Genomic DNA, 17,471 nt, shown 5'->3' with positions numbered 1-17,471 from the left:
TCTAGGTGGTAGGTGTAGGAGTCAGGCGCAGGAGAGCAGGGATGTCTGAGAAGCGTGTTTTAATAAGAAAGTCCACCAACACAGGAATGGCACAATCGAAAAGGTACAACGCCCTCGACAACAGAGAACCCGTACAAACGCACGGAGGAACAAACAAAGTTACGACACGATTACACTTAAGAATCCGTGAAAATAAATAACGGTATAATCTAACCGAGCACATCACAATCAAAGACTAATCTCGCACAAATTTAGGCAGGCAACAGGTTACAATTATACACACAGAAATTAACGCAAATGAAACCAGGCGTGAAAAAGAACCAAAGACAAAACAAACAGAAAAGGAAAAAGGGATCAGTGATGGCTAGTAGACCGGCGACGCCGACTGCCGAGCGCCGCCCGAACAGGGAGAGGAGCTACCTTCGGTAGAAGTCGTGACAGGTAAATGCAGCAGTTTGGGCTGCCTGGCTCGTTGCGAACTGTGTGAAGACCATTTCTTCCTAACAAAGACCGTAATTAATTTGCCAGAATTGTACATAATTATGACATTACATTGAAGGTTGTGCAATGTAACAGCAATATTTAGACTTAGGGATGCCACCCGTTCGATAAAATACGGAACGGTTCCGTATTTCACTGAAAGAATAAACGTTTTGTTTTCAAAATGATAGTTTACAGAGTTGACCAAATGAATGACCTAAGGCTCGTATTTATGTGTGTTATTATATTATAATTAAGTCTATGATTTGATAGAGCAGTCTGACCGAGCGGTGGTAGGCAGCAGCAGGCTCGTAAGCATTCATTCAAACAGCACTTTCCTGCATTTGCCAGCAGCTCTTCGCTGTGCTTCAAGCATTGCGCTGTTTATGACTTCAAGCCTATCAACTCCCGAGATTAGGCTGGCAATCCTATAGTGCCTATAAGAACATCCAATAGTCAAAGATAAATGAAATACAAATGGAATAGAAATAGTCCTATCATTCCTATAATAACTACAACCTAAAACTTCTTACCTAGGAATATTGAAGACTCATGTTAAAAGGAACCACCAGCTTTCATATGTTCTCATGTTCTGAGCAAGGAACTTAAACGTTCGATTTCTTACATGGCATATATTGCACTGTTACTGTCTTCTACAACACTTTGTTTTTGCATTATTTAAACCAAATTAAACATGTTTCATTATTTATTTGAGACTAAATTGATTTTATAGATTTTTTATATTAAGTTAAAATAATAGTGTTCATTCAGTATTGTTGTAATTGTCATTTTTACAAATATATATATAAAAAAAATCGGCAGATTAATCGGTATCTGCTTTTTTTGGTCCTCCAATAATTGGTATCGGTATCGGCGTTGAAAAATCATAATTGGTCGACCTCTACTCCAGAGAGTTAGATCAGGTTCAAGTCCGTGCTCTGGCTGGACCACTCAAGGACATTCAGAGACTTGTCCCCAAGCCACTCCTGCGTTGTCTTGGCTGTGTGATTAGGGTCATTGTCCTCCTGTTGGAAGGTGAACCTTCGCACCAGTCCGAGGTCCTGAGCGCTCTGGAGCAGGTTTTCATCAAGGATCGCTCTGTGCTTTGCTCCGTTCATCTTTCCCTCAATCATGACTAGTCTCACAGTCCTTGCCACTGAAAAACTTCCCCACAGCATGATGCTGTCACCACCATGCTTCACCGTAGGGATAGTATTGGCCAGGTGATGAGCGGTGCCAGGTTTCCTCCAGACGTGACTTTTGGCATTCAGGCCAAAAAGTTCAACCTTGGTTTCATCAGACCAGAGAATCTTGTTTGTCATGGTCTGAGATTCCTTTCGGTGCTACTTGGCAAACTCCAAGCGGGCTGTCATGTGCCTTTTACTGAGGAGTGGCTTCTTTCTGGCCTCTCTACCATAAAGGCCTGATTGTGGAGTACTGCAGAGATGGTTATCCTTCTGGAAGGTTCTCCCATCTCCACAGAGGAACTCTGGAGCGCTGTCAGAGTGACCATAGGGTTCTTGGTCACCTCCCTGACCAAGGCCCTTTTCCCCCGATTGGCCGGGAGGATAGCTCTAGGAAGAGTCTTGGTGGTTCCATACTTCTTCCACTTAATATGATGGAGGCCAATGTGTTCTTGGGGACCTTCAATACTGCAGAATTGTTTTTGGTACCCTTCCCCAGATCTGTGCCTTGACACAATTCTGTCTCCGAGCTCTACGGACAATTCCTTCGACCTCATGGCTTGGTTTTTGCTCTGAAATGCACTGTCAACTGTGGGACCTGATATAGACAGGTGTGTGACTTTCCAAATCATGTCCAATCAATTGAATTTACCACAGGTGGACTCCAATCAAGTTGTAGAAACATCTCAAGGATGATCAATGGAAACAGGATGCACCTGAGCTCAATTTCGAGTCTAATAGCAAAGGGTCTGAATACTCATGTAAATAAGGTATTTCTGTTTGGTTGTTTTTATAAATTTACATACATTTCTAAAAACCTGTTTTTGCTTTGCCATTATGGGGTATTATGTGTAGATTGATGAGGGAAACATTTTATTTAAACCAATTTAGAATAAAGCTGTAATGTAACAAAATGTTGAAAAAGTGAAGGGGTTTGAATACTTTCCGAATGCACTGTATCGTATTTAAAAAATTATTTCCATCAAAGACATGAACAGCAGGATGTAAATATGGACTTGGAACTAAAGGCCGATCTCCACTTCAAACTAGATTTGATTCCTTACAATTATGGGACTAGTAGGCTCACTGGGGATTGGTTAATATGGCAGATACTTATAAATCTCTCATTAATGATCTTAATAAATAAATAATAACAAGTATTACAGTATGCCGTTATAACCTAAACCTAATCCAGTAAGTGGCTAAAGTTGCGCACTAACCCTTATACTGTAGAACAAATTAATTGTCTAAACACAGATTGACAGACATGTTTTACAGTGTAGCCAAACCCTGAGTACCCTGGGTAATGTGGTGACATGACTCAGTGACTGATGATGTCATGTGACCGTTGCTCACCACCCTCAGTCAGACCTGGGGTAGACCTGGGACAGCAGAACATCCATGTGTCACTGAACACATGCACACGCAAAATGAGTGTGTCACTAATTCACACGCCACACTAGAGACATGAGTGTGTCACTAACAGGATGAGCTGGAGTGTGTGTGTGTTACTGAGGGCTGAGCCACAAGATACATGTGACCTTCAATGATTATAAATCCGATCACTTAGCCCTCCTCTTCTCCCCTCTTGTTTTCCTCCTCCTCCCCTCCCACTCTTTTCCTCTTAACCCTTCCCGCACTACCTCTTTCCCTAGATCACCTCCTCTCCTCCTCTCTTACCCTCTCTCTTATTCCCTCCCCTTCCTTGCCTCACACCCTGCTTCTCTTATCTCAATTCAATTTAATTCAAAGCGCTTTATTGGTATTGGAAACATATATTTACATTGCTAAAGCAAATTAAATAGATTTTTTAAAGGTGAAATAAATGATAAAAAACGAACAGTAAACATTACATTAACAAACGTTTCAAAGGAATAGACATTTCAAATGTCCTATTATGGCTATGTACAGTGTTGTAACGATGCGGAAATAGTTCAAGTACAAAAGGGAAAATAAATCAACATAAATATGGGTTGTATTTATAATGGTGTTTGTTCTTCACTGGTTGCCCTTTTCTTGTGGCAACAGGTCACAAATCTTGCTGCTGTGATGGCAGACTGGTATTTCACCCAATAGATAAGGGAGTTTTTTTAAATGAAAATTTGATTTGTTTTCGAATTCTTTGTGGTTCTGTGTAATCTGAGGGAAATATGTGTCTCTAATATGGCCATACATTTGGCAGGAGGTTAGGAAGTGCAGCTCAGTTTCCACCTCATTGTGTGGGCAGTGTGCACATAGTCTGTCTTCTCTTGAGAGCCAGGTCTGCCTACGGCGACCTCTGTCAATAGCAAGGCTATCCTCACTGAATATTTACATAGTCAAAACCTTCCTTCATTTTAGGTCAGTCACAGTGGTCAGGTATTCTGCCACTGTGTACTCTTTATTTAGGGTCAAATAGCATTCCAGTTTGCTCAGGTTTTTGGTTCATTCTTTCCAATGTGTCTAGTCTCTCTCTCTCCTCCTCCTCTCATGAAGCTTAATTTAACCCTACCTACTGTGAGCCATAAACACAAAGCTGATGGCTCCCCTCTAACCAGGCGTACACACAGATGAATCTGGCTGTGTACAGGCTGCTAGCTTCTCAGTGGCAACACAGACCGGTGACATTTCAACCAGTGAGAGAGTAAGCCAGAAAGGTGATTAGGCGGAATCTCACGATGATGATGGTAAAGATGACGACGACGCTGATGAAGAAGTTGACTAACCCAGTACTCCCAGCCTGTAGTTGATTGTGATGACAATGACGTTTCCATAGCTAGCGAGGACACTGCCATCCATCATGTTGCCGCTCCCTTCAGAATAAGAACCTCCATGGACATACACCATCACTGGCCGCAGACCGCCCTCATCATGGATGTCTGGAATCACACACACACAAGCCAGATTTGCAGAGCGTTCAACAGCTCTTGCAATATGCAAAGAAACATATGTGGGCGCATGCATAAATATGTAGAGATGGATGCATCCACCCGCCAACCCCTCTTTACGCTACTGCTACTCTCTGTTCATCATATATGCATAGTCACTTTAACCATATCTACATGTACATACTACCTCAATAAGCCTGACTAACCGGTGTTTGTATGTAGCCTCGCTACTTTTAGAGCCTCACTACTGTATATTGCCTGTCTTTTTACTGTTGTTTTATTTCTTTACGTACCTATTTTTCACCTAATACCTTTTTTGCACTATTGGTTAGAGCCTTTAAGTAAGCATGTGACAAATAAACTTTGATTTGATTGTGTGTGTGTGTGTGTGTGTGTGTGTGTGTGTGTGTGTGTGTGTGTGTGTGTGTGTGTGTGTGTGTGTGTGTGTGTGTGTGTGTGTGTGTGTGTGTGTGTGTGTGTGTGTACTGTATACACTACATACCTTCCTCAGTAGGGACGTATATATTGAGGAAGAGACAGTCTTCACTCTGCTGTGACAGGTATGCGCTGGCTATGTCCAGATTGGCAGAGTACCAGAGAGGTAACATCTCTGTCAGCAGGCTGTGTTCCTCTACAGGCTGGGGGCAGACGGGGGAGAACTGGGTGGCGTTCCTCACCCCTGGCCAGGACAGGGGGGGCTCGGGGGGCTGGAAGCGTCTCTCCCCGGTGGGGGGGCGGGCGTAGGGGACCCCCAGGTACTGGACCACAGGGCCCAGCAGGTCAGAAGGCAGGGGGGTCAACTGACCCCTCAGTCTGCCCTGGGACGTGGTGATGACTGACTGGCTAGCAGCAGGGGGGAGGGACAGGACAAGGGAGAGGAGAGGGGGGAGGATGCCCCTCAGTCTGGACAGGGACAGGAACATGGAGAGGACACACAGTAGATAGGAGGGCAGAGAGAGGATAGGGGTGGGGGTAGACGGGGGAGACATGTGGGAGTGTCTGCGTTCGGTTTAGATCAGGACTCCGTCTGAGAGTCTAACACACACTCACGTAGCCCTGCTCAGTTTTTTGTGTGTGTTTGTCTCAGAATATGTCTCTCTCCTCCCTGGGTCAGCCAGTCACCTTCCGGTTCTCTTCGTACAGTCACACTGTTCTGCCTAGATGGAGGGAGAGAGACAGAGACAGACAGAGAGAGAGAAAAAGCAGAGACAGAGCTTGAATTATATATACATACTGCATGTACAATGGTTCTCCTCCAAGCGTGTGGGCTGAACTGGGAAAATTCCCTCTTCTACTGCCAGTTGAAAAAAAGCATGCAAGTTTTGACACAGCCTACTCTGAAAGAGTACAATACCACAAATAAAGGCGAACTTAAAGTATAGACATGAAGACCCCATTAAAACAACATGACTGGCCAGAGAGAACAGGCTGCAACCTCTCAAGGTGCAGAGTGGTAGAAACTGAGAGACATTTTCTCCTCTCATGCTCCAACTAAAGAGAAACTGAGAGCAATCTTGGTATAATTTTACATTGCAGCCAGTGGCGACCTGTCATTTTGAGCCCCACTTGTTTTTTTGTTGCCTGTTTTGCATGTTATTTTGGCAAACAATGTATAAAAAAAAAATTTGCGTTAATAAAGCCGCATACAAACATGCAAGTGCTTCAGCCTAGCTCAGTGCTTTCTGTGGTGTAGGGGCAGCTAGCGAAAAATACAGAGCATAGGGGTTGGTCATCTTCTCTAGTTGTGCTGTGATTGGCTAAGTGTTCTGTCACTCATGGGGACACTACATCACCTCAAAATCTACAGGGAGAGCTAGAAATGTCAAGCCCTCTTGGGTGCTGTCATAGATTTACATTTGAAGTGCACATCCAAGAAGGATCAAGGTCATTGGCCACAGATAAAATGACGTCAAATCACATTATATCTACCGTAGCTTTGATTGAACTGATCATGTCAACATAATACTTTCAAAATCTTAGCTAGCAAGCTAGACAAGCAGTCATCATCATGACAAAATTTGCCCACAAGAAGGGCCGCCGCCCCACATTCCTGTTCAAGTGAGCACAGCACAACAGTGATTCCAAAAATGTATTGTACGTTGCTGCATAAATAATGTAATTTGCTAGGGAGATATGTAAACTGTAGCTAAGAAAGTAATACTAAGTGTATGTTGTGTAGTAAGCTGTTAGTAGCCCATGTGCCACACCCTAATAATTTGGTCCCTTTCCCCCTCAGAACTTAGCCTACTGTTCTGACTTGGTGGTGCACATGTAGCCTATAGCCTGTTTTAGAGAAATGTCCTCATTGAATATTGAAATAGCTTTCATTGTCTGCTTATATGCCCCCTTTATTTATCCTAAGGTTCTGACTTGGTGTACAGGGAGAATACGTTAAGAACGGCCCATGATCTGAATTCTGTCGCTGTACATTTCAAAAGTGATTAACAAATAGTTGTATTGACTACGTCCGTCTTAGCTCGTTCATTAAATGTCTTAATCGAAATTACGGATTACCTCTTATCCGCTCATCGTTCCCTTATGCCATAGTTTGTACATCTCAATTGTCAGTAGAAATCACATTTGTTTAAGCAAGTCAACCATATCAGCTATGTTTTTAAAAAGGCATTTTTTACATTTTTTACTCATTTACTATGAGGATGAATGAACTGTTTCGCTGCCAGACAAGGCTCCACTGATAGCCAGGTGTAGAGGTGGTAAGGATTCACTCCATGGTGCTGAAAAGAAAGCTCTGCTGTTGCGACAGTTTTATGTAGGGCTTAACAGTTTGTGGGCACCGTTTGTCACCGTTATAGTGCAATTAATGTATTGTTTAGTGTTGTGTTGTGTAGTGGCTTTGCTGGCATGCATCTAAAAAAAATGTGGGGAGTTAGCCCCACCAAGACTTACATGCTTAAATCGCCACTGACTACAGCACAGGATAAAATGGTTATAGCATTGCAATATCATGGTAACAAGTTATAGTTACTCATCATTAGGGCATTGTTTTGCCCATTTACCACTTAACTTCAGTGTAATGATCTATATTATTATTTCAGTGGAATAATCATTTGTGCCTACATTCAATATAGACATGCCAACAGTCTTGGCGCTAGCAGCACAGTATGTGCTAGTTATTGCAATTGTCATTAATGTAATTTCCTTATTGTAATTTTTGTTAAATATCAGTCCTAGGTTTCTAAATCTCAGAACCCCCCTGCCCTTTTGGGGAAATTAGTATGAATGTTTAAAACGTCCGCACAAGTAGTTGTTGTTGCTATAGCATTGATATTGTATTGGTCGTTCCCATTCGTGCCAATAAAGGTAATTTGAATTTAATCGATTTTAGAGAAAGAGATGGAGAGAGAGCGCGCGCGCGAGAGAGAGGAATTAATATGTAACATTTAAATGTTATCTCTTGGCTGTGACTGGTACTGCAGCTGCATCATCAGGTATCCTATCTCTGGACCTGTATCAGCTGCATATGGCTGGATATTTAAATCAGAGCCCATTCCTCTCCATTCGCTGCAGTGACACCCCCCAGGTGCTACAGGGGCCATGACACCGCTTGTGTTGCTTAAATCATGACGTTTAGACTCAGGACATGTCTAAATAAAATCAACCTGTTATCCATCTGAAATCCAGCTATATATCTATTATATACAGCCAATAGTGAAATAAATTCGATAGCGGGGTTTTAGTCACAACAATTTGACTGTGAAGCGCAACATCAGATGAATAGTAATGAGCGTACTGTAGCCCACAGGACCCCCCCCCCCCCCCCCCCCCCCTCCCACACACACACACACACACACACACACAGTAGAACATGGTGATAAATGAGACTCACCGACACACGTCATTGCTCCATTGGTCTGTTCACGCAGCTGCTGCAGTAAAAATGTCAGCTGACAGAGCGTTTCATCCCTCACTGCGAAGAAAACTGAAAAGAAGATGGGGAGAGAGGACAGGAGAGCGGTGAGAGAAATCCTGGGACCGTGTGTCGATGACTGCAGAGCCTCGTGCACCAGCGACGTGCCAGGGGTAAATTCCACCGTTGCCGTGAGCTCCCGGGAATAGGCTAAGTATTTGTGGTCTGAACCCCGCAACAACTGAATACGGTACAGGACGTGATTATCGTTAACAGAAGAAAAAACTACGACGTTCACATCTTTCTCGCTCTCTTTCTCCCTCTCCCTCTCTCTCTGTCTCTCTCCAGATGCTATTGGACAGTGTTGAATGGAGCCTGCAGCCAATAGATTCATGCACCCTCATCAGCTGGGACAGACACACACACACACACACACACACACCACAGGACAGGCTATCAGTAATCACAACAACACAGCCCATCTTAGCTTCTGAATCCATGTTGGGAGAACTGTGTCTCAGACAAGATGGAACATAAATGGAATATCTTCAAAATACTAGGCTTTGCCAAAACCACACATTGTATCATTGCAGCACCACGGTAAAATACATACAATCACACACACACACAGCTTCGTGACAAAAAACCTTCAATCAAACAATCAAACTAAGTCACAAGATGACATCACATTAGTGTGTTTTTCTGTCTCCAATAACTACCCTATGTCTGTATTCTTTCCTGAGGCCATTCCGGTGGACAGTGTGTGTGTGTATGAGTGAGAGAGAAATGACATGACTCACCCAGTCACCCCAATCCCTAACCCTTAATGTCAGCTCAGTGATTCATGTCCCCTCCCATGACGCTACCCTAACTCTAACCCTAACCCACGATGCCACACAACAAAGCTGATTCTCCTTACATAGACGATCTGGTTCTATAAACAAATTATACACTGCACAAATCTGACTTTGCGGCCCCCAAGAGCTAGAACGCTGGTAGGAGCAGTAGGCCTCAGTATGGATGGGATCCTGAAGATGTAGAGGTGTAAATGGTAACAGCTATACTAAAAATACTGTTGTGTGTGTGTGTGTGTGTGTCATTCTTTCAGTGTGTTTGGGAACATTCACCATGTCAGACATATTTAGTTTCCTCCACACGTTCTCTCCATCCTCTCAGTTCCCTGTGTTCGCGCCATCCTCTCTTCACCTTCTCAGCAAACATAGAAAAACATTAACCAAAAACAGTGTGTGCAAACATAAGCCCAAAACAGTACAGTGCATGAGGGTACTTTTATAAACACACAAATCCCTAAAAAGGGTGCCTAGGAGGACAGAGTGCAGTCCTTGTCATTCAGTATGTCTTCCAATATCCAATATAAAGCCTGCCTCAGGTGTCTGCTATGAGGCAATGTGAGGACTAGCTCCCTGCTGTGGCCTTTTAGGAAAGCTCATCTCATCTGCAGGTGTCACTCACACACACACACACACACAGAGGGCCGAGCACGCCCTCATCCACATCGACGGGGCTGTAGTGGAGCGGGTTGAGAGCTTCAAGTTCCTTGCCGTCCACATCACTAAGGAATTAACATGTTCCACATACACCAACACAGTTGAGAAGAAGCCGGCACAACAACGCTCCCGAGTGGCGCAGCGGTCTAAGGCACTGCATCTCAGTGCTAGAGGCATCACTACAGACCTGGTTTGATTCCAGGCTGTATCACAACCGGCCGTGATTGGGAGTCCCATAGCATTGCGTACATTTGGCCCAGAGTTGTCCGGGTTAGGGCTTGGCCGGCGTAGGCTGTCATTGTAAATAAGAATTTGTTCTTAACCGACTTGCCTAGTTAAATAAAGGTTCAATAAAAAAGAAACGCCTCTTCCCCCTCAGGAGGCTGAACAGATCTTGCATGTGTCCTCAGATCCTCCAAAAGTTATACAGCTGCAGCACTGAGAGCATCTTGACTGGTTGCATCACCGCTTCGTACGGCAACCACTTGGCATATGACCGCAAGGCGCTACAGAGGGTAGTGCGTACTGCCCAGTACATCAATGGGGCCGAGCTTCCTGCCGTCCAGGACCTCCATACCAGGCGGTGTCAGAGGAAGGCCCAAAACTTTTTCAAAAATTCCAGCCACCAAAGTCCTAGACTGTTCTCTCTGATACGGCACGGCAAAGCAGTATCGATGCTCCAAGTCTGGAACCAACGGGACCTTAAACAACTTCTACCCCCAAGCCATAAATCTACTTAATAGTTAACCAAATAGCTACCCAGACTATCTGCATTGACCCTTTTTCACTAACTCTTGACTCATCACATACGCTGCTGCTACGGTTTATTATCTATCCTGTTGCCTAGTCACTTTATCCCTACCTACAGTTGAAGTCGGAAGTTTACATACACTTAGGTTGGAGTCATTAAAACTTGTTATTCAACACCTCCACAAATTTCTTGTTAACTAACTATAGTTTTGGCAAGTCAGTTAGGACATTTACTTTGTGCATGACACAATACATTTTTCAAACAATTGTTTACAGACAGATTATTTCACTTATAATTCACTGTATTACAATGGGTCAGAAGTTTACATACACTAAGTTGACCGTGCCTTTAAGCAGCTTGGAAAATTCCATAAAATGATGTCATGGCTTTAGAAGCGTCTGATAGGCTAATTGACATCATTTGAGTCAATTGGAGGTGTACCTGTGGATGTATTTCAAGGCCTACCTTCAAACTCAGTGCCTCTTTGCTTGACATCATGGGAAAATCAAAAGAAATCAGCCAAGACCTCTGAATAAATTGTAGACCTCCACAAGTCTGGTTCATCCTTAGGAGCAATTTCCAAACGCCTGAAGGTACCACTTTCATCTGTACAAACAATAGTACGCAAGTATAAACACCATGAGACCACGCAGCCGTCATACCGTTCAGGAAGGAGACGCGTTCTGTCTCCTAGAGATGAACGTACTTAGGTAAGAAAAGTGCAAATCAATCCCAGAACAACAGCAAAGGACCTTGTGAAGATGCTGGAGGAAACTGGTACAAAAGTATCTATATACACAGTAAAACTAATCCTATATCGACATAACCTGAAAGGCCGCTCAGCATGGAAGAAGCCACTGCTCCAAAACCGCCATAAAAAAGCCAGACTACGGTTTTGCAACTGCACATGGGGACAAAGATCACACTTTTTGGAGAAATGTCCTCTGGTCTGATGAAACAAAAATAGAACTGTTTGGCCATAATGACCATTGATATGTTTGGAGGATAAAGGGGGAGGCTTGTAAGCCGAAGAATACCATCCCAACCTTAAAGCACAGGGGTGGCATCATCATGTTGTGGGGGTGCTTTGCTACAGGAGGGACTGGTGCACTTCACAAAATAGATGGCATCATGAGGGAAGGAAAATTAGGTGGATATATTGAAGCAACATCTCAAGACATTAGTCAGGAAGTTAAAGCTTGGTCGCAAATGGGTCTTCCAAATGGACAATGACCCCAAGCATACTTCCAAAGTTGTGGCAAAATGGCTTAAGGACAACAAAGTCAAGGTATTGGAGTGGCCATCCCAAAGCCCTGACCGCAATCCTATAGAAAATTTGTGGGTAGAACTGAAAAAGCGGGTGCGAGCAAGGCCTACAAACCGGACTCAGTTACACCAGCTCTGTCAGGAGGAATGGGCCAAAATTCACTCAACTTATTGTGTGAATCTTGTGGAAGGCTACCCGAAGCGTTTGACCCAAGTTAAGCAATTTAAAGGCAATGTTACCAAATACTAATTGAGTGTAGGTAAACTTCTGACCCACTGGGAATGTGATGAAAGAAATAAAAGCTGAAATAAATAATTCTCTCTACTATTATTCTGACATTTCACATTCTTAAAATAAAGTGGCGATCCTAACTAACCTGAGACAGGGAAGTTTTACTAGGATTAAATGTCAGGAATTGTGAAAACTGATTTTAATGTATTTGGCTAAGGTGTATGTAAACTTCTGACTTCAACTGTATAAGTACGGTACCAGTCAAAGTTTGGACACACCTACTCATTGAAGGGTTTTTCTTTATTTTTTACTATTTTCTACATTGTTGAATAAATACATGAAATAACACATGGAATCATGTGGTAACCAAAAAAGTGTTAAACAAATCCAAATATATTTTGGATTTGAGATTCTTCAAAGAGCCACCCTTTGCCTTGATGATAACTTTCACACTCTTGGTGTTCTCTCAACATGATTCCTGAGGTAGTCACCTGGAATGCATTTCAATTAACAGGTGTACCTTTTCTTTCCTTCTTAATGCGTTTGAGCCAATCAGTGGTGTTGTGACAAGGTAGGGGTGGTATACAGAAGATAGCCCTATTTAGTAAAAGACCAAGTCCATATTATGGCAAGAACAGCTCAAATAAGCAAAGAGAAACGACAGTCCATCATTACTTTAAGACATGAAGGTCAGTCAATCTGGAAAATTTAAAAAACTTTCAAAGTTTCTTCAAGTGCAGTCGCAAAAACCATCAAGCGCTATGATGAAACTGGCTCTCATGAGGACCGCCAGAGGAAAAGAAGACCCAGAGTTACCTCTGCTGCAGAGGATAAGTTCATTAGAGTTAACTGCACCTCAGATTGCAGCCCAAATAAATGCTTCACAGTGTTCAAGTAACAGACACATCTCAACATCAACTGTTCAGAGGAGCCTGCGTGAATCAGGGCTTCATTATTTAATTTTTTATTATTCATTGTCAAATTGCTGCAAAGAAACCACCACTAAATGACACCAATAATAAGAAGAGACTTGCTTGTTCCAAGAAATACGAGCAATGGATATTAGATCGTTGGAAATCTGCCCTTTTGTCTGATGAGTCCAAATTTGAGATTTTTGGTTCCAACTACCGTGTCTTTGTGAGACGCAGAGTAGGTGAACGGAAGATCTCCGCATATGTGGTTCCCACCGTGAACCATGGCAGAGGTGGTATAATGGTGCTTTGATCGTGACACTGTCAGTGATTCATTTAGAATTCAAAGCACACTTAACCAGCATGGCTACCACAGCATTCTGCAGCGATATGCCATCCCATCTGGTTTGCGCTTATTGGGACTATCATTTGTTTTTCAACAGGACAATGACCCAACACACCTCCAGGCTGTGTAAGGGCAATTTGACCAAGAAGGAGAGTGTTGTAGTGCTGCATCAGATGACCTGGCCTCCACAATCACCCGACCTCAATCCAATTGATATTTGGGATGAGTTGGACGCAGAGTCAAGGAAAACCAGCCAACAATTGCTCAGCATATGTGGGAACTCCTTCAGGACTGTTGGAAAAGCATTCCAGGAGAAGCTGGTTGAGAGGATGCCAATAGTGTGCAAAGCTGTCATCAAGGCAAAGGGTGGCTACTTTGAAGAATCAAAAATATATCTAGATTTGTTTTACACTTTTTTGGTTACTACATGATTCCATGTGTTATTTCATAGTTTTGAAGTCTTCACTATTATTTAGAAAATAGTACAAATAAAGAAAAACCCTTGGATGAGTAGGTGTGTCTAAACTTTTGACTGGTACTGTACATATCTACCTCAATTACCTCGTACCTCTGCATATCAACTCGGTACTGGTACCTTGTGTATATAGCCACGGTGTTGTTAACAATTGTGTATTTCTTCCTTGTGTTATTATTTTACTCTCTGCATTGTAGGCAAGAGCCGGAAGTAAGCATTTCATTGTTTATCTACACCTGTTGTTTTCGAAGCATGTGACAAATAACATTTTACTTGCTGACACACAGGGAGTGGAGCGATGCTGCACTCTGCTGGATCATAAACGTAGAGGCAGTTGATATGTGTTACATGAAAGTTAAAATCTATGAAACTTTTTAACTGACATTTCAACAGACGCAATAATGTATGCAACATAATAAACTCAAAACTTGATTCAGTAAAGAAAAAATACACTTGAGACTTGTTTAATAAGGACATTCAACACACTCTGTATTGGTTTTACAGTGCATTCGGAAAGTATATTCAGACCATTGACTTTTTCCACATTTTGTTAGGTTACAGCCATATTCTACAATTGATAAAAAAAAAAAATGTCATCAATCTACACACAATACCCCATAATGACAAAGCAAAACCAGATTTTTTGAATTTTTTGCAAATGTATAACATTTAAAAACGGATATATCACATTTACATAAGTATTCAGACCCTTTGCTCAGTACTTTGTTAAAGCACCTTTGGCAGCGATTACAGCCTCGAGTCTTCTTAGGTATGATGCTACAAACTTGGCAGACCTGTACTTGGGGAGTTTCTCCCATTCTTCTCTGCAGATCCTCTCAAGCTCTGTCAGGTTGGGTGGGAAGCATCACTGCACAGCTATTTTCAGGTCTCTCCAGAGATGTTTGATTGGGTTCAATACCGGGCTCTGGCTGGACCGCTCAAGGACATTGAGACTTGTTCCGAAGCCACTCATGTGTTCTCTTGACTGTGTGCTTAGGGTCATTGTCCTGTTGGAAGGTGAACCTTCACCCCAGTCCAAAGTCCTGAACACTCTGGAGCAGGTTTTCATCAAGGATGTCTCTGTACTTTGCTCCGTTCATCGTTCCCTCGATCCTGACTCGTCTCCCAGTCCCTGCCGCTGAAAAACACCCCGACAGCATGATGCTGCCACCACCATGTTTCACCGTAGGGATGGTGCCAGGTTTCCTCCAGACGTGATGCTTGGCATTCAGGCCAAAGTGTTCAATCTTGGTTTCATCAGACCGGAGAATCTTGTTTCTCATGGTCTGAGAGTCCTTTAGGTGTAGGGAAGTAGGAGTTAGTAAGCATGACTCCCAGCTGACCTTGATGCAGTGAGCTCTCTCTGTGGTTGGCCAGCGCTGCAGAAGGTGGGGCCAGTGGGCCTTTTTCTGATAATAGTTGATCAGCTCCACTGTTGGAACAAGTTCCGCCTCCATCACACCTTCCACCGTCTCTATGGCAACAACAAACAATGTCTCCCTCCACACACTTTGGCATCCTATAAAAGACAAACATACAAACGCATGCAGATCAATAGAGTTATTTGAGAATATTTAAAACATTTTACTGGCTAACTCTTTGAACTGCTTTAAGACATTCTACCTGCAAGTCCTGGGCGGGTCTTGTGAAGCTCTCCAGCTTCAGCCATTGGTAGAGTTTCTCTGGCTCATGGAAAGGAGTAGGGAGGAGTGAGCCAGTCAGAGAATAGTATCTCTACCAGTGGAGGCTGCCGAGGAGAGGACGGCTCATGAATGGCTGGAACGGAGTAAATGGAATGGCATCAGTCACATGAAAGCCATGTGTTTAATGTATTTGATACCATTCCACTAATTCCACTCCAGCCTTTACCTCGAGCCCGTCCTCCCCGATTAAGGTGCCACCAACCTCCTGTGATCTTCACTGACAAGTCACATGCTCATGATATCCAATCAACCCTCTCACCGGAACACTCACCAATACCAGGCTGGGAGTCAGGACCTACACACACAATCATCAGACCCCTCACAGGCACACACACAATATTAACACACACAAGCACAGTGGCCCCATTTAGACACCACGGCAGGCTGGTCCTGAACACACACACACACAGATCCCATAATTCTGAGATTGACATATTGAAGGCTACTGTGTGAAAGATATCAAAGTCGTTGTGTTATCTTGATGTTCTCGTTGTTGACTCCAGCGTGGGCAATGGACTGGAGGCATCCATCTATCTTGCTGACCTTAGCGGTCAGATCTCTGACCACCTTCAGAACCTCAACACGCCTGTCCACTGTCCGGTACCACTAGGTCCACCTAACACACACACAATAAGCACAATTACACACATACACAATAATCAACACACACGATAACCACGACACACACACACTACGTGGCAGCATATGATCCTCACTTGATTCAAGAGGTAGAGGTCCAGCCGTTCCTCAGAAGTCTGTCATTTTCACTATCTAACTCTGCGAACAGTTCAGCTCTGATCTCTCCACCAGAATTTAGCGGACTGACTGGAGCTGACTGATGAGTGTGTGTGACCTGTTTTCCTGGCACTATGGTCCGGATGTCGAAAGTGTTCCACCATCATTTATTTATTTTTTTTATACTAAAGAGCTTCCATGAGCCTTTGGGCCACCATGGTCACAACGGCATGATCGTAGCTGGGGTGTATTCATTACTTTGATTCTGTTGCAAAACATTTAGTCGGTTGCAAAACATTTTGCAACAGAAACCATTTTTTCCCAAACTGAAAACAAGTTTCTATTGGACAAATTCAGGTAGGTCCCTCAACATTTTATTTTGTTTGCTTCCGTTCTTGGTTCCTAGAATAAACGGTTAATGGTTATCGTTGCAACAGTCTGAATAATGAATACACCCCTGGCCCTGCTCTGAAAGTGCGGTCTGAAAAGCCCAAATAAGGGCCAGTAAAACAATGAACTGTGGATCTTTAGAACCCAACGAAGTGCCCGGCAGAAGGACCTCCAGTGCCTCAGGATCCATTAGCACTAGATCCCTGACTGAGGTCAATAGTGTTGTACATTGGAATGGGAACAAGGTTAAACTTACTTACACAGCTCAGAGTTTGTCATATAGCTGTGAGGTCAAAAATAACAAACCTGAGCTACGTTCAATACATTTTTAAGTTAGGAAAGTTAAATTGAACGGAAATGGTGCTGTACTGAACAACCAGATGAAAAACAGGGAGGGGTTGTGGGTTGGGGAATACTGTCAGCATGGCCACTGCCCTTTAAATACGTCACTCATTGCTTCAAGCCACACCTCGCCACACTCACCAAACGAGAGCAAATGTACCTCAAAGTCTGTTCAAGAACATTTTGGTGTAAAGTATCGTTCACTAGAAACTGTTTCAAAATGTAGCAAGCATTCAAGCAAACTAAAAAAAACTTGTGTTCCGGGTCTGAATCGGTCTCTGATTAGAATCAAAGAATATATAGTACATCGGCGGTAATAAATTCAAACAATTAAAACAAGTTTCTATTGGAGAAACATTTGCAACAGAATCGGCGTAATGAATACACCCCTGCAGTACTGACCACAAGGTAAA

General features: G+C 43.2%; 2 protein-coding genes across 3 annotated transcripts in view; both read right to left on the bottom strand.

Moving 5' to 3' along the window:
* Positions 1-8,810, bottom strand: part of LOC129820922 (neuroligin-4, X-linked-like) — a 28,899-nt gene extending 20,089 nt beyond the window's left edge. For both annotated transcript variants that reach the window (XM_055878042.1, XM_055878043.1), the window contains exons 1-3: positions 8,379-8,810; positions 5,034-5,688; positions 4,370-4,522 (exon numbers count right to left, since the gene is read on the bottom strand). In XM_055878042.1, coding sequence (XP_055734017.1) covers positions 4,370-4,522; positions 5,034-5,520 — 640 coding nt within the window. In that variant the 5' untranslated portion in view covers positions 5,521-5,688; positions 8,379-8,810. The remainder of the gene's footprint in view (positions 1-4,369; positions 4,523-5,033; positions 5,689-8,378) is intronic.
* Positions 8,811-14,365: 5,555 nt separating this feature from the next.
* Positions 14,366-17,451, bottom strand: LOC129820921 (protein mab-21-like 3). Its single transcript, XM_055878041.1, has 2 exons — positions 15,512-17,451; positions 14,366-15,407 (listed from the first exon to the last, which is right to left on the bottom strand). Exons 1-2 carry the CDS (start codon positions 15,555-15,557, stop codon positions 14,914-14,916), a joined length of 540 nt encoding a protein of 179 aa, XP_055734016.1. The 5' UTR covers positions 15,558-17,451; the 3' UTR covers positions 14,366-14,913.
* Between the last annotated feature and the right edge of the window lie 20 nt (positions 17,452-17,471).

The sequence above is a fragment of the Salvelinus fontinalis genome, chromosome 23 (genome assembly GCF_029448725.1).
Source record: "Salvelinus fontinalis isolate EN_2023a chromosome 23, ASM2944872v1, whole genome shotgun sequence".
In the NCBI taxonomy this organism is placed as follows: domain Eukaryota; kingdom Metazoa; phylum Chordata; class Actinopteri; order Salmoniformes; family Salmonidae; genus Salvelinus; species Salvelinus fontinalis.
Note: the sequence above shows the minus strand (reverse complement) of the source record. Positions and strands in the feature narration are given on the sequence as shown.